This window comes from Acartia tonsa, chromosome 9 (assembly GCF_053477335.1).
Source record: "Acartia tonsa isolate MP-2025a chromosome 9, ASM5347733v1, whole genome shotgun sequence".
NCBI lineage: Eukaryota > Metazoa > Arthropoda > Copepoda > Calanoida > Acartiidae > Acartia > Acartia tonsa.
The window spans coordinates 19,754,568-19,778,876 of record NC_137268.1 but is presented as its reverse complement, the minus strand read 5'-3'; the positions used below and the strand labels follow the sequence as shown (position 1 = coordinate 19,778,876).

General features: G+C 39.4%; 1 protein-coding gene across 3 annotated transcripts; it reads left to right on the top strand.

The window, feature by feature from the left end:
* Positions 1-1,056: 1,056 nt before the first annotated feature.
* LOC145328415 (long-chain-fatty-acid--CoA ligase 4-like) lies at positions 1,057-23,163 on the top strand. 3 transcript variants are annotated; one of them, XM_080172054.1, is made up of 23 exons: positions 1,057-1,166; positions 1,808-1,883; positions 3,554-3,634; positions 3,802-3,905; positions 4,255-4,351; positions 4,698-4,768; positions 5,228-5,303; positions 5,729-5,868; positions 6,273-6,397; positions 6,819-6,917; positions 7,867-8,084; positions 8,184-8,248; positions 15,509-15,572; positions 15,651-15,736; positions 16,367-16,495; positions 16,976-17,046; positions 17,547-17,656; positions 18,047-18,133; positions 18,568-18,632; positions 18,928-19,032; positions 19,457-19,538; positions 21,765-21,845; positions 22,982-23,163. In XM_080172054.1, the coding sequence occupies exons 1-23, from the start codon at positions 1,072-1,074 to the stop codon at positions 23,024-23,026; spliced, it is 2,172 nt and encodes a 723-aa protein (XP_080028180.1). In that variant the 5' UTR covers positions 1,057-1,071; the 3' UTR covers positions 23,027-23,163. The 3 variants fall into 3 exon arrangements, with proteins under 3 accessions (XP_080028180.1, XP_080028181.1, XP_080028182.1); XM_080172055.1 differs by lacking the exons at positions 21,765-21,845; positions 22,982-23,163 and adding an exon at positions 21,633-21,709; XM_080172056.1 differs by lacking the exons at positions 21,765-21,845; positions 22,982-23,163 and adding an exon at positions 21,369-21,445.
* Positions 23,164-24,309: the final 1,146 nt, after the last annotated feature.

Here is a 24,309-nt window from a genome sequence, read left to right as displayed (position 1 = left end):
GGAAATACATATAATTAATTATGAAAATAATATATCCAAGTGCGTCTGTCGATAAAAAGAGAAAGACGCAATAAATCATTTAGCTCTTTATTTTTAATTTTTTAAGTTTAAAAATATTGTAATCGGCTATTCCTTGGCCGATTTAGGCTTTTAATCATATCCTGGCCGAGTCAAATTTAGACCGTTGACTAATCAAAAATCGGTTCAGTTAGAGGGATACCCAACGTCTCAATTTATTGCTACCAAAAGTCTTATAACTACGTTGCAATTATATAAAAACCCGTAAATTGAGTTTAATCAAAGGAGTATATTTCACATTTCAATCACGCCCCCAACCCGTGATACAGCGTGGATTTAATTTGTCATCGACCGTTTATTGCACTAGTCTCCAAAGCTTTACAATAATGTTTTCTTATTTGTAGGTGTAACAACTTTGGTGACTTCAGTGAATTTTAATTGGTTGCTCAATTAAGTTAGGTGTTCAAACATTTCAACCATTAATTTCGATCTTCAGGGGGATTTTGTGTGTCAAATTATCGGCCTTTGTCCTTTTCCTTTAGACCTCTGGATATTTTATATACGTTGGGTTCTTTTAACTTAGTCATCATATCATAAAGATACGTAAATTGATATATTAGTTACAACAAAAAGTTATTTTAACGTAGTTTTACTTTCTTTGTTCAAATAAAAATTTTATGAACAAAAGGCTTAATCATCAATTTTTCTTGTTTTTATACTAGTTTTGTCAATTTTTACTTTTTGCATAGTATATTCGTTATTAGAATTTGGGATCAGAACAAGAAATCGAATCAGAGGGTTTCGTCTGAATTTTAAAATAGTTTCAGGTAGTTTATTTAAGGTTAGTTAGGTAAGTTAATAATTGCTCCGCAGGATTAGAGTCCCCGCAGGGGCTAGAAATAGGAGAAAATCTACTGTGGAAATACGACAAAACCTGCTACTTCATTTTCTTTTCATAGTATCCTGTAGGAAGTAAAATGATGAAATAAAAGTAAAAGTGTTATTATAAAGTGAAATAAAAATAAAATCATGTTAACTTTCAGGCCCGTTAAAATGGGTGCCTTAGCTGGTCACATATTTGCCTTTATTAAGGCAATAATAACTATTTATGATGCCCTTACTGGCTGGGCTTATAAACTTATTCAACGGTAAGTGTTTAATGTTTTTATTGGTTTTGTAATGTAGCTTTCCTATTGGGGTTGGTCTCTCCGTTCGCAATTCTTTAATGGATTTCTTTAATATTTATATACGGCCGGCAGCCGTCAAAGGTCGCGAGTATATATATATAAATTGAAATTTCAGTATGTCCATTTAAAAATTGTTAAGGTTAAAAAACTAGGTAGTTGTCCCGTTTTTTGAGGGTGATTCCTGGGACAAATCAGTTCATTCGTAACACTATTACTAAAAAAGCATAAATTTACTTGGGTCGTCAGTCTTTCGGTCATGCTACAAAATATATACACTTTTCTATTAAGGTTTCGTGATTTTTAATTTAATCATATACGCATCTCTACTTATCTTTTTATATGATCACAAATTGATTTTCTCTACAACTTACTTTGTCTGTTTGTACATCCATTATTTTTTTTATTCATCGCTGCTTTTATCATCCTTGTTTAAATTATAGATAAAAAAAAATGACAACATCCATAGAAGCGTAGCTCTTAAGCAGTAGGACAAACTAACCTTAACATGCACTTGTACTGTGTCAGAACTAAATTAAATGTGTAAGTTTAAACTAAATTGTAAATGAATTTATTGCTCCTTCCTTGATATGTTTTATTTTCAGACCAGCTAAGGTTCTTGATGAGAGGGACCAGATCCGAGCTGTACCAACTGACCCCCTACAACCAGGAGATACTAGTGTACGTATACTTTAATTCTTTGACCATAGTTACTTGAGGGAAGGGGAGGGGGGTGTGGAGTAGTGCCAACTGACCCCCTACAACCAGGAGATACCAGTGTATGTATAAAGTGTTTCTTCGACCAAAGGGAACTTTAGAGAAAGTGTGGGGGGGGGGGGGGGGTAAGTAGACTCTCTAGATAAAGTATTTAAAAGGGGGGAGGCGGATGTGCCACTTTTTGAAACCAAAACTAAAAGTCAACAAAGGAACTCAAGTAAAAAAAGAGTTACAGGTCTGAGATTTTGCATGGCAGTTGTTTTATAGAGGTACAATATGGAACTGTGAAGAAACGGCGGCGCAACCGCCGAAAACCGCCGTTTCCCGCCGAATTTTTTTTTTGCAATTTCTCGGCGGTTTTCGGCGGATGCGCCGCCGTTTCTTCACTGTTCCATATTGTAACCCTATAAAGCAACTGCCATGCAAAATCTCAGACCTGTAACTCTTTTTTTAGTTGAGTTCCTTTGACTTTTAGTTTTGGTTTCAAAAAGTGGCACATCCGCCTCCCCCCTTTTGGGTGTTTTCTCTGTGAGGTTAGAGTCCCCCTCCCTCCAAATAGTTAAAACCTGCCCTGTACATATGAGATGCTTAACTGCAAAGGATAACCCATGAGCGAGTTATTAGGCTATCGACTGACACACGGATACAAATCTTGTTAATTTTATATACGAATTTACAATTTATCCGTTTTAGTAGTGAAGCTGTATTTTGTGTCTGTCCTCCACTCTTCCATTACTTTACGTTCCCTGAATTGTTTCCTTCCATTCAAAAGTTCTTCAGATATTTAAATAGGATTTATTAAAATGATTAATATTCAAAATTAATATCTGTTGTATATTTCTAACTAGTAAACTACACAGCTAATATCACTGTTTTATTAAAAGCGAAGCTTTTCTATAATTAGGGTCGGTCCGTCTTTCCGTAACGGATAGCTTTTTTCATTAATTTAGGCATGTTAGAATTGTCCTATCGATTTCAAATTTGCATGGTGATTCCTTTAGTAGTAAGGTACGATTTAGAAAGCGTAGCAACTCTATAATTATTACCAAAATGTCCGTACGTCCATTTTAAACATGTTGATTTTTTTACTATTTTAACAATAAATTTTGATGTGAACTAATCATCTGATTGATCTGATTTTTGGTATATTGATTCCTGGGACAACAAAGTATAATGAATTAAGCGAAGCAACTCTATAATCAAGTCCTAGAAATGTAAGTATGTCCATAAACATTATCCTGAATCAAGCAGTTTTTTTCAACAAATTTACTTACAATTTTGCTTCGACCCTTATACATTTATATAATGATTATTCAGTTCTGACACTATACAAGTGTTAATGTCCGTTTGTCCTACCGTTTCAGTGCTTCGCTTTTATGGATGTTGTCATCCTTGTTTTTCTCTAAAGTGAAGTACTTGTGTTAAAAAAATATATACTTTTTGTTTTTAGTTTTTAAGTTTTGATTAAAATTCAATTTATCCATTTGATTCTGTTTCACATGAAACTAAATGTAAACTTTTAGCTCTCTAGATGCTCTATGTAACAGCGTTTTCTAGCTTTTTACTGTAATAAATTGTATATGTTAAGAATTCCAATATATTCTTGATTATCAATGTAAAAATTTTGTTATCAGGTTACCTACAAACCGAATCCATTGCCCAAGAATGCGCTGGTTAATGAATTTGAAATGGCTCAATGTTCCACAATGGCTGAGGTATGTAGCTTAGTCAATGAAGATATCAAAAACAGCATTACTGCTTTCACTCATTTTTAATCAAAACTGATTATGAATAATAAAGTTATTTAAATAGAAACAAATAACTATCTATTACGATCAAGGTTTTTTTTTGTGTTCAAGCACTTTTTCATTTTGTGGTCCAGGTATGGAAATGGTCTGTTGCCAGGTATAGGAGCAGGAAACTGTTGGGTACCAGAGATGTTCTGGGGGAGGAGGATGAAATCCAGCCAAATGGCCAAATTTTCAGGTAAGAAAAGGCAATGAGGGAGGGGATATTGGTCTTTAAATTATACTGGTACCTTATATTTTATAACCACGTAATGTTATTCGTTGACTTTGAAACTTGGGTACCATATTTCAATTCTTATTGGTTGGTTTAATACAAGTAGCGTACAATATTTTCTACCATTCCCTTTAAGGAATGTGCAAAATAACTATTTTAGGTAATGGGGTGGGTTAGAGTTATTAGTACCGAACTTTAGTTCAGGTTAAATCTTCGTAACTTATGCCGCTTCTGTTCCTCTTAAAATAGTATTTTATTAATTGACAAGTAATGGACAAGTGAAGAATAACAATGTTACATATTTGTTATTCAGAAAACTATTGCTTGGTGAGTATCGTTGGTTGAGCTATGAGGATGTGGATCAACTTGTGGACAATGTAGGACGTGGTATGCGCATGCTCGGCTGCCAGGTAGATTTTTGTTCTTGTTATTCTTTAGAATAAGGTAATAGGATGTTAGTCTGTCTTTTTGAATTTCATTTTACCAAAAATTTGGGAGGATTGTATAATAAACAATACCTAAATATCGCTTGAAACAAAATTTTTAGGGGGCGTTTTTGTCTAGGTCAATTTCTCTTGGGAGGGTGGTGGTACCCTCCCTCCAAAAAAGTTATAAACCTTCCCAGGACTTATAAGAAGCTACATTGTAAAGCAGAACCATATCGGTTAAGCTGTTAGCGAGATCTTTTGGCAAACACAAACAAACGTAGACATCCTGTTACTATAAAAGGATTTGTAAAATTATGAATATTTTTAGGCTAACCAACCAATCTGTCTGTTTGCTGATACTAAAGCAGAATGGTTTGTTACAGCTCAGGCCTCTTTCAGGTATTGATTTTTAATTCAAGAATCTCAACGATAAAAGACTTAAAAGTTATTTTTTATGTATTTTTTGTTTTTGTAGATTATTAAGGTATCAAAATTAAGAATGGGGTTTTTAAAAAAATATTGTTTGAAAGCATTTTCCCTACCTACTGAAAATTACTGAAAGAAAATCTAATGATTTATGCATAATGTATGTGTCATTTTCTCTTATGGTTTAGTATGTCAAAAACAACACTTTAGGTGAATTGATAATGGTATCGAGTAAATTCAAATTACAAAGGGGACTATGTACGAATAAAAGCATAGTCATTTTCAGCATTTTTGTAGTAAAATATACCATGTTTGTTGTAAAATTGATCCCTTTATTTATTGCAATACCTAATCCTTATAAAAGTTTAAAGGGTCCCTCATTCAATTAAAAAAATCTATCTGGAATTACTTTTTCATGTGCTTAATTTTCAGGAATTCATTCCCTGTGGTAACTCTTTACACAAATCTTGGAGACGAAGCTATTGCTCATGGTATTAATCAGACTGAGGTAGGGTTACATGGCTTAACACACACACTCACACACATACTACACACAAATAGGGGCCCCTGATGAAAAATAGATCATCCAAAGCTTTGCCAAAAATTATAACACTAGAATTTTGACGCTTTAATTCATACCAGTCTTTAACTTTTTTAGGTAGTCCTTTAAGTTTTTGATGGTATCGCTATTTATGCAGTTCTAAGGCTTAACCAACTTCCACTGACATCTGTAATATAACCCCCACACCCCTTTCGTTGTTAGTTTAAGAGTGAGGGAGGGGTGGGTGTTAGAGAGTTGTCAAACATTTGGGTAACTGAATTTTTTATTTTGTTTGTTTCAAAAAGTGGTTTTTTCGCCCTACCCTTTTAATTTCTTTTTAACTGTCTATCACCATCCTCTTTTCTCGCTATTTCTTATTAACTTAATTTAAGGTTGAAACTGTAATAACGTCACACGAGCTGCTGCCAAAGTTTAGGAATATTTTGAAGACTTGCCCCAATGTGAAGCAGATTGTTTATTTTGACAATCCTATCAAGCGCACTGATATCAACGGCTACAGACAAGATGTTAGGTAAATCTTGAGTTTTGTAGGGAAGCTACCCTACAATTCATATTTTTAAAAAATTCATACTTTTTTCATCTTTTTCAAGAGGGATGTAAAGCTTTCATAATTTTTTTATAAGCATTAGGTATAGTTAAGAGTAACTGTTTATACAGCCATCTGATCTCGAATTGCACAGGGGAGTTTTAATCGAGGGATTTAAAGGGATAAGACAATTACCGATGTTTTGATGTACCCACTTAATGATATACAAAATTACCCCTTCTGTAGATTACAATAAACAGTTGAAACGTTTGGACACTCAACTTAATGAACCAACCAATTAAAATACAATAAAATAAAAAAACGTTATTTTAAGACTAGTGTAATAAACAGTCCAATGTCCCATCTCTCTGGTACATTTACACTTTTAGAATCATCAATTTCTGGGAAGTTGTAACTCTTGGAAAGAAGACGACAAACAACAACGTTGCTGATGTTGATGTGACCCCCACAAGTCCTACTCCTGATTCTGCTTGTATTATTATGTACACTTCAGGTTATTTATAGATAGATAGACCATTTAGAGATAGATATAGAGATAAGAGTTAAATATATGAAAGATAGACAGTTGACGGTGAAATGTTTTTTGGATCTATAATCTCTAAAAATCTATGAACTTGAAAATGATGCTAGCAGCCAAATGGATAAATGTATTTATGCATTATATTTGCACAAACCTTTGACAAATAAGGCCTAGAAATAATCTGGAAAAGCCATCTTCATAAATTCATAGTAATCTTGCACATAAATCCGCAAGAGTTATTTTTCGTGTTAAATCAGCCAACTTTTCCTTGTGTATCCTTAAATTAGTATGCTGCTTATGTGATTGTCATTTGGCAGCTAGCAGCCTCTAAAATCCATAGATTTACAAAATAAAAGATATATGTGTAGATTATTAATTCGATTGTATATATCAGGATCTACTGGTGCACCTAAAGGAGTGATAGTAACCCATAAGAATATTGTAGCCTGTGTTAATTCATACCTGGGACATCTCAATTCAATTAATTTTACAGGTTTTAATCTTCAATACTTTTTAAAACTATACAATATTACTGTTGAATTAACAAAATAAAAAACACTTTCTAGTTTGATATATCCTATCATCTAAAGTAAGCGTTTTTTGTCTGTCCCGAAGGATCTCGCTAACTGCTAAACCGATATTGTTCTCCTTTACAGTGAAGCTTCTTATAGGTCCTGAGAAGGTTTTAAACTATTTTTTGGGAGGGTGTCTTCACGCCCCTCCCCTCACAAAATATATTTTTACTCTTTTGAAACTCAAATTTAAAATAGGATAAGGTCAACTTTTCCCTATTCTACCTTAAGTGCCCCTAGAGGCTTCTAGGGGGCGTAGCCGCTAGTATTTAAACAAAGTGTCTAACATAAGGCAACCTCAGCTCTGAGCAATCAAAAGAAGCTTGCAACAGGTTTATATAAAAAAGGTATATGTATTTTATCATTGACAGCAAATATTACCCATAATTTCTTCATTCAAAAATAGATATAAAATTCTATTTGTGGTTTTCTTCGATTTCAAGACTTTGGATGAATTTTAAATCATCCAGAGGTGTATTATGTTAATAAAAATCATGTGCAATTTCCTGATATGGTCTCATGAAAATGTCAAAAATTGACTCACTTTAATAGTGGCATAGCCCACCTTTCCCCTTAAAAGCTGAATCTTAATAACTTTTTAATAGTAATGCACATAGTTTTACTGAATCTCTAAGCAGATGTGCCACTTTTTGTAACCAAACCTAAAACCAACAAGAAATCTTATGTGTTTGAGGTTTTGGGATCATGAAAAGAAAACAAAGTGGGTTTCGTCGTATTTTTACAGTTGCTTTTCTCCTATTTATATCCCTTGTGCTATACTTTGTTTTCTTTCCATGGTTTTGTTTTGAATAGTGGCATATTCCACATCCCCCCCTTATGATCTGAAAATTATTAACTTTAAACATTAAGATGAGGACTGTTACATCGGATACCTCCCCTTGGCCCACATCCTGGAGCTTATAGCTGAGAACATGATGAGTGTATTTGGAGTTGCTATTGGCTACAGCAGTCCTAACACCCTCACTGACAAGTCCACAATGATCAAGAAGGGAGGCAAGGGAGATGCTTCTGTTCTGAAGCCAACATTTATGGCTTGTGTCCCACTTATTCTTGACAGAATTTACAAGGTAAATTTTGGTTTTAAGTTTTAGTTAATATTTTATTTTTTGTTACTGATAATGATTATTAAAACTCTGAAGTTTCACTATGAATTATGCATGTTTTAGGGAATCCACGAAAATGTTCGCAAGAAGGGTGAATTCACTGAGAAGCTGTTCGATTTCTGTGTCAGGTATGTAGACAATTGTTTTTATCATAAGTACCTTTGTGGTATTCGGCAACCGTGAGCCATGCCTATGGCACCCCTGACCGGGGTTCGGGGAAGGGCCACAGGCCCTCCCCCGAGCCCTGGGGAAGGGGTCTGCCAACCCCCTCCCTATGCCTTAAATTTATGATTGAATCTGACAAGCTTTATTATGGTTAAGCTGCATTGTTAATTCCCCCCACCCTTTCCAGGGATGGGGGATCATTATTGCCCAAACTGACTATTGTATATGTATTATAATGCTTTTATGTTATGATTATTTATTCCTATCTGTGTAACTATTGTTTGTTGTATATAGCTTTAGTACTCTTTAGACCTTCAATAAAGTGACAACTGAAATAGATGTTGATTATTATCTAGTGAATGCTAGAGAAGCGTAGCTTCTCTATAGTAAGGTGTCCACGTCTGTTCACACTGCCGTAATCTAATTGAACTCCGGTGTCTGCCATTTATCCTCGGCGGATACCACAACTTTTGGTGACAGCTGTGTGAGATTACGGCAAACCACAAGTGTAGAGCAGACGCGCAGCTGAGGCTAAGGTACTCCCAGCAGTGAAACTGGCAAAACTGACACAAGCAACCTGAATTACCCACCCTGGATAGCAAGGTCTAACTCTGCATCTGGCAGTTGTGGAAGTGAAACAGCGAAACTTGACGGAGAACCGCGAGAAGCGCCGACATCTAACGGAGAATTGAGCGCTCAAAGGGCTGAAACAGGCCTGCAGACTGGCTGAAACAGGCCAAATAAGTGCAAACGGCTGAAAATAGGCCAACCTTACTGCAAGAGATAGCAGGATCCGAACCAGCGGCGCTAGCAGGACGGGACATTCCCTGCCGCCATCAGCCGGATTTGGATAAGCGGCGCTAGCAGGACGGGACATTCCCTGCCGCCGATAGGCTGAAACACGCCACATAGCTGCGAGCTGCGAGCCAACATGCGAGTGTAGTGTACCAAAGCAGAGAAAACTACGTCAACTCCAAGTATCCTGAGAGGCTACAGCGCAGCCACCCATCTAGAAAAGCAGATATTATATCACATTGTAGGGATTACCACCCTAGTGTGATGGTTAAACAATAGATTTATGAGCAAGGATTGGCAAACAATTTGTTGTGTATTGTGATAAAACTAAAAATAGAACAGGCTTGGATTTGTTGTGTATTGTGATAACAACTAAAAATAGAACAGGTTTGGTAAGCGAATCTGTTATGTATTGTGATAAGGCAAAAAATAGAATCTAGATGTAATATAACAATGTCTTGATAAACAATCTAACCACCCAAGCCTACAGCACAACAAAAATACACCCCTTATTCCAGAGGAAAGGGAGGGGCCCACTCTCCATTGAAGGAAATACAATCAAGGTGACATAACAGATAAGCCTAGGATTAAGGAGAAAGGGCACCATTACCTCATCACACAGTTACCTCAAACCCACAGCACTCCCCCCTTCCTCACAGGGGGAACGGACGGATTTACCCCGTCCCCTCACGCGCTTCCCCCCTCCTACCCACACTTGACTAAGTCCGCCCACGGTGTGGAGCTAGCGGCCGGGAACACAGAGCGCCATTTACGGGTCGCGCAACGGAGTTCGGAAATATCATAAAACTCAACGGACAAAGCGGACCAATGAGAGAGCGAGTTGAGGGATAAGTGCGCGTTTTACCTGTGTGCGCGGATTTGACGGTGCGTAAGCGCGCTGCAAGGACAGGAGATTTCACGCACACACACACACACAGGAGCGGAGCTACTCCATAGCATCTAACAGAGGTATTTTTAGAAAATAAAGAATTACAAGCTTCTTCCCCCCTATCTATAGTGTGATAAAGGAAAACCAAATCAGTTCCTGACAGCAGTTCAGACCCTCAACAGCTATCTACCCCTACCAGCCTACTCTACAACCTCAGAATAAAACTAGTGATAAGTACAGCTAAGTTATATCTTTGTAACTAAACTACCAACCTAGTGATAAAACAGTGTTGGCTGTTAGGCTAGAAAGCCTCAAGTGACAAACCATTTATAATATTGACTTATAACTTTGTGTCCCGCCGTTGAACCGTTGACCCGATGGAGCAGCCGCAAGCGCCAGGAGGCGACCAAGCCCCAGGATGGCTCCAGGATGACCCTCAGCCGGCTCCAGCCGAGTACCGCAAGCTGATGCTGAGTAACCTGCCAGAGTATAGAGGACCGCCCAAGCAATCCTGGAGTTCCCACATCCGCAGACTCGAGATGTCATGGGCGGCTTACCGCGTGCCGCCCCATGACTCCCTCAACCGCCGCAATGCCCTTTTACTGTCACTGGTAGGGCAAGCGGCGGAAATGGCTTCTCATCTGTTTGGCGAGGCAGGCCAAGCCTTGACATACGAACAAGTCAAGGCCGAGTGTGTAATGTTATATCGTCCCGCCTTTGAATCCCAGACGCTGAAACAAGCGTTTAGGGATTATTGGCAACACTCGACAGAACCTATACAAGCATACATATCCACAAAGTGTGCCTTGTATAGGGACGCCTACAGCCATGAGGATCTCGAATTATTAGTCGACGAATTAAATCGTGGCATTCGTAACGCTAATGTGAAACGTGTAATGATGAGTCATGAGATCGCCTCTGTACCTGAGTACACGAGGCGAGCCATGTTCACCGTCACAATGATTACCAAGCAGCTGAAGGAGGGTGTGTGCCTAGTGGACGCCACCGACGGGCTCACGGGATCAGCCAGCATCCAGTTGCCCCATTACGACGAGTCGGAGCCAATGGAGATTGGCGCCTTGGCTCCGGGTCTCCACCAGATGGGGAAGGTCGCTCCAGATGACAAGGTTCCAGGCCGCTGTTTCCGCTGCCAAGGGAAAGGCCACCGAGCTCGAGACTGCCCGACGCCTGTGGAAGTCAGCCTAGAGGAGAGACGCACCCAGCCACGCCGTGACCGTCCTGCCAAGTGCGAGCGTTGCCACTATGCCGGCCATACGGCGGCCGAGTGCAGAGCCGACTGGGACCAGGTAGCCGGCCGTAGGCGCACCGCAGACAGGGGTGCTCCCCCAGGGAAGCCCAGCAGAGTAGCCCACCTGGAAGGGGAGCGCGCCCCCAGCACCACCGCAGCAAGCACACGCCCCCAACGCAGCGGGCCGAGCCGACGGAATGCCGCAGTTTGGGACCGTTCCAGCTAGGATCAACGTACTGGGAGGCGCGGCTGAACCCAACTGGGTTGGCCTGGGCTTCAGTCTCAACCACCTGGGGCCGGAGTTGGTGCAACCCAACAACATCGCCGAGCCAGAAGTTCTGAGGCCCCAGCCTTTTAGCCTAAACATGATGGAGCCTGCTCGACCGAGCCTACCCAGCAAGAGTGGAGGGGCGCTACCCAGCGTCACTGAGGCGGTGTACGGGGAGGCCCTGGCGGCCGCTGAACGAGAGAGGAAGGAGGCGCTAGCCAGCGCATCAGAGTCGATGTATGGGGCGCCACCTGGCGCCGCCACCTGCGATGACTGGGGGGTGCTATCCAGCGCCTCCAACCTGGTGCCTGGGGCGACAACCGTCGCCGCCACCGAGATACCTGGATCCTGGAACGAGCCAGCCCCCAACCTGGTGCCTGGGGCGACAACCGTCGCCACCACCGAGATACCTGGATCCTGGAACGAGCCAGCAGTCCCAGAGGAAGGGGTGATACCCGTCACCCCCAGTCAGCCAGCGCCACCAGCCTGTAGGGAGAGCCCAACTATACACCATCCAGCGCCCCCTGCCAGCCGAAGGAACCCAGCTGCCCAGCATTTCCAGTCGAGCCAGGATAAGTTAAATTTAACAAATGTGTTGTATCCAAACTATTGTAAAACCCCAACCTTGCCTGTGCCCCCTGCACCAGAGGCTGGGGAGATTGAAATTTGGGGATATAAGGACTTGCCTGTGCCACATGCACCTGAGTTCCTAGGGCAGGGGAAGGACGTGAGTCAGGGCGAGCCTGTGCCACACGCACTTCAGCCCCATGCCACTGGGCATGCCATGGACAAGGGAAGGGACCCCTTGGGGCTAGGGGAGCCGACACCCAGGCAAGCGCCAGTCGCCTGCCAGTCTGTCATTGTGGAGGGTATCGGGGTGCCCCGGCCACACAAAGATAACGCTCAATGGAAATTTGTATCTAGCCAGGAGCAGCCCAGCCGTGTCCAGCCCCGAGAAGCAGCCGTGACCCGAGCCGAAGATCCCCAGCCGCGTGTGCGAGGTAGATGGCCGTCTGGTAGCTTCTCACACTGGTGGATGGTCCTGTGGGGACTACTGCTGGCAGCCGTGTGGCCTACAACCAGCTACGTCCTGGTGGGGTGGGACTGCGCCAATCCCACCCACGTCACAGCCTACAATAAAGAAAAGATGTGTAGCACGGAACCGCTACACCTGGAGGTGCCCCTGGGCCATGAAGTACACGTCCTGCAGCAAGTCAAGATTAGGGAAACAACAGGATACAGTTGTCAGCTCACTGTGTCCCAGTGGACATTCAGGTGTGGGGTATGGGGTCACCTCAAGGTGACCTCGGTCCCCACCCTCATGAGGCCAACCAAGATCGATCCAGAAACGTGCCGAGACCTGGCCAGGAACCGAGTCTACACGCTGCCAGGCAAGACCCAGCCACTGACGTTCCAGCTGAACCATCCCCTGTTCTTCACCCTCGATATGGTGGGCGCCCTTGTCAACAGCCCCGAGGGGGTGGGTTGTGAAGGGGAGGACGTCCACTTTGAGGGCCAGCTGTACCGCAATGAATTAGTGCTCCAGGAACGACGGCTGCTGGTCAAGGAAGAGACCTACGTAGTAGAGGATGGATGGGTGGAGTCCCAATCTGACCACCTGGCCTTAGAATGTCCCCATTCTGAGCTGTCTTGCATCACTGGGGAAGCAACCTACGTGTGGGACCACCTGGGGAGAGATTGCCCCTTGAGGCTGATCCGCAGCCTCCAGCCTAGCCTAGTGATGGATGCGTTCCTGGTTGACCATCAAGCCCAATTTTTCATCAACATGACCAACCCCACCTCAATAGTGAACTGCGACTTTGAGGCCCATGCCACCAACCACCCAGCATTGTTCGTGGCAGCCGACCCAGCCGCGGCAGCGCTGCCCAGGGTATCGGCCAGGGATGTTGATGTCCCCCTGCAGGCCCAGATACATGCAGGTTATATTGGATTTACTCTGGAGACACGCATGAAAAGCACAGCAGCAGAAGAAGTAGCGGCCAACTGCTGGAAGCTCCAGCAACTAGACCCGGCCCACCCGGTGCGTGTCCAGGGGAGCACGTTCTCAGTGCTGAGGGGAGATGTCCTGCTCCAACTTACCTGCCAACGCAACAAATACGTTGTCCGTGAAAGCAAGGAATGTTGGGACAAAGTACCAGTGGAACCCACAGGATTTGTAGACGCCGTGACACGAGTGTATAGCGGCCACGCCACCAAGATTCCCTGCTCCTCCACATACCCCCTGACTGTGCACGCGGAGGAAGGCTGGATAGAGTTAACCCCCGCACCTAAGAAGAGGCCACCCCCGCTGGATACGCCCAAGCAGCTGCTGACAGAACCCTTGGATGACTTCAGTTCAGGGGGCTTGTATTCGCAGGCTGAGTTGAACGACTGGCAGCAACTGCTGGCGTTCCCAGCGTATAAAAGCGCCATGCTGACCGGCCTGTCTTATGGCTCATGCGTTCAGCAAGGTAGCTGTTCGGCCACTGGGGACCATGGGATAGTGTCCTACAATATCGACCGACTGGCGGAGGAAGGAGAGGCCGCCCTGGATGTCTGGGCTGGGTTCAGACAAGCTATCCACGAGTGGGGAGATGGCGCAGCCATACTGTGCCTGCTGTTGTTAATCCTCAAACTGCTGGGGGACCTGACCATCATTTCCCTGGCAGCCGCACAAGGAGGTGTACGGGCCGCCATGAATGCGATGTCACAGGTGTTCCTGTACCATCCAACTTTGTACAGGAAGGCCTTGGCCAGAGCCCGGCTCACCCATGCCAAGTCTCGGGACTTTTCAGTAGACTGGGATGCCATTCCCATCGGCCGGGAAGCAGCCGAGGAAATGGTGTCCATGCAATCAGCCGATAGCGGGCATGACCGCCCAGGCAGGCCAGGACCGCCCTCTGGAAGACCCCGCGGCCCCTCGGGAGGTCAGGCTGCCGCCCAGACGGTCAACTTGGCAGCCAGTGCCCCAGCCGCTGCCAACAACAACCAGAATGCCCCACTGCTGACCGTCCCAGCAACAGCTGTGCCCCACGCCAACCTGACACCTGCCGGCGCCGAGCTACGTGTCCAACCAAAGCCAGCCTCTGTCTTCTATCCCACGTTGGGAGCCCATCAGCCCTGAAAAGACTCACCACTAGGATTCCATTGAATCATTATCATTTGTATATATCTTAGCCCTAAGGAGCGGGCCGAAGGCCTCAACCACTGTCGGAAGTCTGGTAGGGAAATCCTCTCCCAGCCTTCCGAGGGGAGAGTTGTGGTATTCGGCAACCATGAGCCATGCCTATGGCACCCCTGACTGGGGTTCGGGGAAGGGCCACAGTCTGCCGACCCCCTCCCTATGCCTTAAATTTATGATTGAATCTGACAAGCTTTATTATGGTTAAGCTGCATTGTTAATTCCCCCCACCCTTTCCAGGGATGGGGGATCATTATTGCCCAAACTGACTATTGTATATGTATTATAATGCTTTTATGTTATGATTATTTATTCCTATCTGTGTAACTATTGTTTGTTGTATATAGCTTTAGTACTCTTTAGACCTTCAATAAAGTGACAACTGAAATAGATGTTGATTATTATCTAGTGAATGCTAGAGAAGCGTAGCTTCTCTATAGTAAGGTGTCCACGTCTGTTCACACTGCCGTAATCTAATTGAACTCCGGTGTCTGCCATTTATCCTCGGCGGATACCACACCTTCACAATGGATAATCTATTCAGTGCTTTCCCTCTAAATTCATAGCGTGCACACAAACTACTCTCCTTATTTTGAGAATAAAATGTAATTAAGGGGATTAAGTGTTTTTTTTCTTTATGTTTTACCACTTTATGGAGCCCTAATTCTGTATGGCCTATACCTGTGGTGTCCCAACTTAGCCTAACCAGGTTTAAAGCAAAACAAACATATGAAATCTATCCCCTTCCTTATTTTCAACTAATTACAAAACAAGGCGAGGGTATAGTAGGGGGTGATTTCTGTGCTTTGTACTTTGAAACCAACATCTATTTATATTTCAGGTACAAGCAAGCTGCAACTGCTAGAGGTGAAAAGACCCCACTTATGGATAAACTCATTTTCAAGGTAAAGCAATTTTTAAAACTGAATTTTTATAAGAAAAGTTGAGTTTTGTTGATTTCAGTGGTTGATTTTTTATTTTAGAGTGTGAGAGCTCTTATTGGTGGTAGAGTGCGTGTTATTTTGACTGGTGGTGCTCCCCTTAGTCCTGAGACTCATGACTACATTAGGTAATATTAGTAACTACGCTCCTAGCATCTAGGATCTTTGTATTCGAATAGGTAGCAAAGGACAGAAAATTAGCCTAAAATTATCCTAGACTCAAACCAGAAGAAAAGATAGCGTAAAATATCCTGGGAGTGTGACTTTCCCACAAAAAGAAAACTGAATAGATTCAGCAGTTAGCATTAGTTATATTTAGTCACACATGATTCAGTTCTATAATACTAATTTACTGAAATCTAGTTTTTTTCTACTTAATCAATTTGACTATTTATAACTGATCTACTATATGTGAATGAAATGGTAACATTTCGAGCAAAAATATGTACATTTTCTAACTAATAATATAGCCTTATGTTCTTAACTGTTTTTATTACGGATCTACATCTACTAAAGTTATGTGAAAGAATCAATTTATTTCAACATTCAATGTATTGTTTTCCAGTAACGTTTCGAAGTCGTCTAGTATTTGGTTGATAAGAACCAGTTGTCAGCCATACTAAAGAATTATGTATAGCATCGTATTTTGTATTATATCCAGTTTTCTACGAATATAAAAATGTATAATCATAAGATTAAAACCAGTTATGTAGCCCATGCCTTTAGCATTCGAAGCTATTAAAACTAATACATTTTAGAGTTTGCATGGGCTGCCCAGTGCTGCAGGGCTATGGTCTCACTGAGACAAGTGCATGTGCCACCCTTATGCAGCTTACAGAGAATAATACTGGCAGAGTTGGACCTCCAGTTGGAGGTATTAATATCAGGTAAACTATGCAGCTTAAAGAGAATAATACTGGTAAATTTGGACCTCCAGTTGGAGGTATCAATATTAGGTAAACTATGCAGATTACACAGAATAATACTGTCAGGGTTGGACCTTCAGTTGGGTCATTAATATCAGGTAAACTACAAAACACTATTCGTTGGTTGAAAGGGGGTAGGTGGATAAGTTACTTTTTGTAACCATATAACAAAAATGAGCCCAAACTAAAAAATGAGGTACAGAACTTAATTTTAGCCAAAAAAAAATTGGTTTTGTTAGGTGTGATTTGGAATTTAGAAGAAACGAAGGTACCCAAATGATTTAATTTTTTTTTGTCGAGTAATGAAATATTAGTGTCCCTATAAGGAAAGCAAGTTTAACTCAAATGATTTTAAATTATCGAAACCCTGTGGGCAGTGTTACTTATACCTAATGCTCTTTCTATTATTTTACTTTTTTGTTTGACTAGCAAATATTGTAGGCTTGAAAACTGGGAGGAAGGAAACTACAGAGTAACTGACAAGCCCAGGCCCAGAGGAGAAATTCTAATTGGTAGGTTGACATTTATAGTTTTGAGGTAATTTTGTATTAGCCAAAAAAATAATCCATTCAATGTAGTTTTTCAAAACGTCTAAATGTTTGATATTAGTCTACACAAAAAGAATTGGGTATTTTAGTAAATTTTCAAATTAGCATAATATTCATTCCTCTCTTCTGAATTATTCTATTTTGAAATATGCTTCAAATAAAATACAAATAAGAAATATAAGAAAAGGTAATCAATTTATTACTAAGATGTTGTACCACTTTTTCATTTACTCTGATAAGTGATGTTCGCAGCTAGCTAAAATAATAATACCCCAAATCAACCTCTTTACTCTATCCAATCCCCTCATACAGAATGAACCAATAAATGGGGTCCAAACTAGCAAGCTTAATTGACTAAAAATTTTCCGCTGTTCATATATCCACGTATATCCTATATCCATTGTAAAGTTAGAGAAAACAAAGGTTTCCTTCAGGTTGCTGTTATTAATATCTAAAAAATTCAGGTGGAAACAACATAACCGCTGGATACTTCAAGATGCCTGAGAAGACAGATGAAGACTATTTTACTGACAGGGCTGGCAGAAGATGGTTTAGAAGTGGGGATATTGGTCAGGTAAAAAAAGATAAATTAACTTCAGATTGTCACAGTTCCTTCCTGTACTCATTCAGATATCATGTCTTTTTATTTTTAAACCAACTGATAATTTGATAAAATTAAACAATGAAACACTTTGTATTGGACTTATGAAATGGAAACCAGTTTAAATGTTAAATCAAATGCTATCGTTAAGTCAAGCTACATTGAAAAGGCAAATTTTAAGATGGACAATTTAGAAATTTTGTTATTTTTCTTGTAAAATTAAATTTCTATTTCAAAATACGTTGCTAATATCACCTAATGTAATCAAAGTTATTGCAAATAATAATGTAAAGCACTGTGGGTTTTTTATTAGGGAAGCTACATTTTTTTATATAGAAGATATTTAATAAGTCCTTAATTAAGATGGAAGCTGATGGCTGTTTGAGAATAATCGACAGAAAGAAGGATTTAGTAAAACTCCAGTTTGGTGAATATGTCTCGCTGGGCAAGGTAACTTATTTCATATACATTCCAGCAGAGAGGGATGGGACATTGGTCTGTTTATTACACTAGTCTCAGAAGTTTTATAACAACGTTTTCTTCTTAGTTGGCTCAACAACTTAGTGGACTTTAGCTGTATTGTGATTGATTAGTTAAAAACTAGTGGTGTCCAAACTTTTCGACTACTAAGAAAAATTTTCACAAGGGATAATTTTGAGTGTAATCATTTCGGATTTAAATTAATTTATTTGCCATTACAGCCAATTTTACACAAATATTGAGATAAAATCATAAAATTAATACCAGTTCTGTTGGCTCGGTTATTCGGCCACTCGGGGGTGACAAATCTAGTTTTATTCAGAAAAAGATGTCTATATTACGATGCGATAAATAACTATTTCCATACTCAAAACCAAATACAAATGATGTAATTATACATTCAGGTTGAAGCTGTATTAAAGAACTGTCCTGTTGTAGAAAATGTTTGCATTTATGGTGATTCTAAAAGGTATTTTTAGGCGTCAATTTTTGTTTAGACTTAAATGTTGAATATTAATTAGTATTTGTTAATTTGTGTTTGCCTTGTCAATCTCCTTGTTATTTGATTTCACTTTATTTTTAATTAAATGATAACCAGAAAGATTTGCTTAATGTTAAAGCGTATCATAGGTATATCCATATATACATATATATTCGGTTAAGGAATTTTAAATTTTGTTAGTTGTGTTGATTTAACTTAAGCATTAGGTGTTTTCTGCTTAAATATTTATTTTTGTTTCCTTTAATCAAATATTAATATTTAGGTCCTATGTTGTGGCTCTTGTGTGTCCTGAGCGTGGAGCCTTGGGTCGCCTGGCTGACAGACTTGGCAAAGGCGGTCAACCTATAGAACAGCTAGTTGAAGACAGGAACATTATTATCAAGTTTTGTAACTGTTCGACTAAGACTTCTGAGGCTAGCATAGATAAATAAGGAGGAATCTTAATTGTTGCTGTAATGGAAGGAGACAGATAATGAACAACAGATAAATTGCTATAAAAAGTACTAAATGTTTTTAAAAAGTTGAAGGATATTTTTGTTGTAAAGTAACAAACGTACAAACAAACTGGCAATAATTAGATTTTTTATTTGTCGATTGTGTTTTTATCATCAAGGATGAAAATATCTTTAGGTAGCGAATCAAAAATATTAATATAAAAATAACTTGTATATAAATTTCTTCTATAGCATGAAAAACAGACAGACTTAAAAAGTAACTTATAAACTCTTTGGCCTTTATTAAAATTGTAAAAATTTCCAAAGCTAGACTTGATAGTAGTTTTGAATGCTTAGAGATCTTGTGGGTGCTGTGTTGAGAGAAATAACCCAGCAGGGTAAAACTGGCAAACTACAAAAGTTTGAAATTCCTGGAGCTGTAAGTTTCTTTTGTTAGCAGCGAAGCTATTCTGTAATTCACTTTGTCTGTCCGTCAGTCAGTCTGTAACGCTATGGGGGAAATGTGATTATCTCTGGTGTTATACAAGATATATGGCTGATTTTTCTTGTAACTATACCATTAAGCATCCATCACATAATTTACTTTTTCCGTCAGCCATGCTGCAAAATTGAAATATTGAAAAGCAGGGATGGCAATCCGTCAAATTTTTGGACCGGATTCGAATTCTTACAAGAATCCGTCCAATAAATGGCGGATTCCGTATTCTTATTTTTGGCGGATTCCGGATTCTAGCAATATTTTAAAGGGCTTTTTATAAAATTCAAGTGCTACATAGGTCCTAAAAATCAATGTTCTTGGTGTTCTCTATAATTCACTTCCGAGAATCTGGGAGGTTTCATTTTAATAAATGCTCTTGAATCTCCATGATTTTTTGGTGTTTTGATTCTCATGGATGTCGTCATCCTTGTTTCTATTTTATTGGCGAAGCTACTCAATTGTTTACTATAATGTTCTCCGGTCGGATTTTATCTCTTATTTATTCTTTTGTCATTCCTTACCTTGTATTTATAATATTCTATGTATATGCGATGTAATGTGAATGACAACCTTTTTAATAATCTCGTCTATTTTTCTTGTTTGAATGTGAATTTGAAAAAGGTTTTCTTTCGTCTCTTGGAAGTTATTATAATAGTCGTCTTTGCTTTGAAATAAATTCGCTAACTGCCTATTTAGTTTAAAAGAAGAATATGTAAGGATCTTTAATTATTTAATAAATATTTAAATTACGTTATAAAACTATTCTTATCATAATCTTTCATTGATACATAAGAATTAAAATATGTCTTATCAAAATTATGTTGTTTATGAAAATAATGAATATGTATTTTTTTATAGTAAACCTACTTAACAATTATAAACGAAATAAAAAAAATTATGCCCTTACGTAACAAAATGTGTACACAATTTAAACCAATGAGATCTCTTGCATGTTCCTTTAGTATTCTCCTATTGGTGGAATCAGACAATATGTCTCTTGGGTAACTCTATTTCTTCTATTTAAGATGGATATCGGAATTTTTAAGGCAATTTACATAATGTTTAGGCCTAAATTCAATTTTGTCAGTTTGTCAGTCCATCTGTTGTTATTTTTAAATAATTTTCTTGGGCAGCTATTCAAGTTATAGAAGGCTTATGGTTTTTTTGTAAGCATTTTCCGAAACAATGAAGAGTCGACTGCTTTCCATTTTTTCCCAGTATTCAGTATACCAAAAATCAGAACAATCGGATAATTAGATCACATAAATTTTTTTAAAAAACATAAATACTCTTCATTTTTAAAACAGATGTACGAATATTCTGGTAATGATTATAGAGTTGCTACAGAAATCCCCATGCAAAGTTTGAAATCGATATGAACATATTTATTCTAACATGCCTAAATCAACAAAAAAAAGCTATCTGCCTCGGACGGACGTACTTAAGGACGGACCGACCCTAATATAGAAAAGCTTCACTGCTAAAAAAGTATAAATAAAATTTTCAGGTGCGACTTTTTGGTAGGATGGTGGTATCCTAACAAATAAAAGTATAAACCTTTTCATGACCTAAGTGGAGCTACATTGTTAATTAGAACCATATCAGTGTACAAAAAGATACACAAACAGACAAACTTAGACATCCTGTTACTTTAATAATAAGTTATAAGTAATAACATTGTTAACTAATTAAATATATGTTTCGGTTCACCTATGTTTGGAACAGTGGACCTCCGACAGTGGTCTAGTCACTAAGTAAATATATGTTTAGGTACACCTATGTTTGGAACAGTGGACCCTTGACAGTGGCCTTGTCACTAAGTAAATATATGTTTAGGTTCACCTATGTTTGGAACAGTGGACCCTTGACAGTGGCCTTGTCACTAAGTAAATATATGTTTAGGTACACCTATGTTTGGAACAGTGGACCCTTGACAGTGGCCTTGTCACTAAGTAAATATATGTTTAGGTACACCTATGTTTGGAACAGTGGACCTCCGACAGTGGCTTTGTCACTAAGTAAATATATGTTTAGGTACACCTATGTTTGGAACAGTGGACCCACGACAGTGGCCTTGTCACTAAGTAAATATATGTTTAGGTACACTTATGTTTGGAACAGTGGACCCCCGACAGTGACCTAGTCACTAAGTAAATATATGTTTAGGTACACCTATGTTTGGAACAGTGGACTCCCGACAGTGGCCTTGTCACAGCCGCCTTCAAGCTCAAGAGAAGACCATTGCAGGTAAACTAAAGATTTTATACTTATTGCCATGCATTTGATTAACTTATCAAAATTATTTTTATCTTGTTGGAGAATTGGAGTGGAATTTCTTAATGTTTGTGGGTTGGTGGCAGTGGTTGATAGGACCAGAAACCCCACAAAGGGAGGGGGGGGGGGCGGATGTGCCACTTTTTGAAACCAAAAGTAAAATGCGCATGATCTCAGCCCTTAAAAAAGGTACAGCTCTAAAATTCGGCACAGCAGTTGCTTTTGTGGAGAACAATATGGAACTCTGATGAAACAGCCTCGGAACCGCCGCTCCCGCCAAAAATCACTGTCTACCGCCAAAATTTTTTTTGCCTTTTCTCGCCATAATAGACACTTTTCAATCATCTGAGATAAACTTTTTTTCATATAAATTTCCCCTATATTTTCACTTTACACTTGTAAGATTTTACACTTTTTTAAATATTGACATGTTTGAAATATTATAAGTGTCACGTGAAAATATAGGAAAAATTTTTATGAAAAAAAAAAATTTCTCAGGTGATTGAGAACTGTCTAATTTGGCGAGAAAAGGCAAAAAAGTTTCGGCGGGAGCAGCGGTTCCGCCGCCGTTTCTTCACAGTTCCATATTGTTCTCCACAAAAGCAACTGATCTGCTGTGCCGAATTTTAGAGCTGTAACTAATTTATAGGCTGAGATCATGCGCATTTTACTTTTGGTTTCAAAATATGACATCCGCCCCCCCCCCCCCTTTAAAATTAAATAGAAATAAAAATAAAAATTTCTAATCATTAATATATCTGCTAAACTTTAAATAGGATTAAACATATACTGTTTAAAGATTTATAATAGATTCTTAAGTGGTCGAACTATGGAAATATCCATCGGTTCTCCATAGAAGTCTCAACTTTTTATTGGAATATTATTGTTTGTGTCTCTAAACGTAACCCCTCTAACCCTGCGGGGTTTATATCTGCGGTGCAAGCCTGAATCTAATATAACCACACCTAACCTGACTTAAAGTTAAAAACAATTAAAAGAGAAACTACTCACTCCCCTATTAATTTTGATTTATTTTAAATAAGGTGAAAAGGGTTCTATGCTCGATTATGCAATTTGAGAGGAAAACCCCTATACTATTACAATTTCAGGACTTCTACCAACCAGAGATTGACCGAATGTATGGTGGAAAATAGAATCTTCACAACTATGGAAACTTGTACAAATATTTTAACTTCAATTTTTAAATATATTTTAAATTTTAAAATGTGATAAACTTATTTGTATAAATTTTAGTCAACAGAAATAATAATAAACACATTATAAAATCTTACTTTTAGTATTTTTTTCATTTTCCTGAACTGTTTCGTCATCGTTTTAGTATAAAGTAGAAAAGTTTAAGTAAAAGATGATCTTATTTATTTATATTAAAAAATTCTAATATTGTAAGGGTTGTCCACTAAAAGTTTTACAAAGAGGGAAGGCGGATGTGCAACCTTTTGAAACCAATAGTAAAACGCGCATGATCTTAGTCTATAAAAGAGTTACAGCTCTAAACTTCGGCACAGCTGTTGCTTTAGTGGAGAACAATAAGGAACTGTGAAGAAACGGCGGCGGAACAGCCGCTCCCGCCGAAAACCGCAGTTTCCCGCCGAATTGGCAAGAACAGGCAAAAAAAAAAATTCAGCGGGAAACGGCGGTTTTCAGAGGTTTTTCTTCACAGGTCCATACAAAAGCAACTGCTGTGCCGAATTTTAGAGCTGTAACTCTTTTATGGGCTAAGATCATGCACGTTTTACTTTTGGTTTCAAAGAGTGTCACATCCGCCTCCCCCCTTTTAAAGTATTAGTTTGTTCTACCGTTTGATTTCAGAGCTTAGCTTTCATGGATGTTGTCATCCTTATTTATATAGCATTTCCAACTTTAATAAATAGTCCTGGTTAGTTTTTGATTACTTTGGCCCTTTAATCAGTGGCGTGCGAACCGAAGGGGGCGTTTGGGGCAATCGCCCCCCCCTAGCGATCAAAACGCCCCCCCCCTGCCCCCCCCTAAATGTTGAAAAATGCCCCGTTTTGCCCCCCCCCTGGTAAACAAAAATGCCCCTTTTTGCCCCCTACCCTACAAAAAGCAAAACTCTCCCAATTTCCAAAAAAAAGATCAAGAAATACTCAACAAAAAATTTTTTGGCGCTTCGCGCCAAACAGACCGTTACTATTCATTTAACCTTAATAGGAAGTATCTTTTTTTTTGAATAATATAAACTTTTTACCAAAGAAATTTTGTACATCCCCAATGATGATACACAAAATTACCCCTTATATAGATTACAATTAGTGGATGAAACGTATGGAAACTCAACTTAATTAACCAACCAATCAATATTCCATTTAAGTCCCAAAAGATGTTGAGCTAACGAATAAGAAAATGTTTATATGAAATATTGGGGACTAGTGTAATAAAAAGCCCAAAACACCTTCCC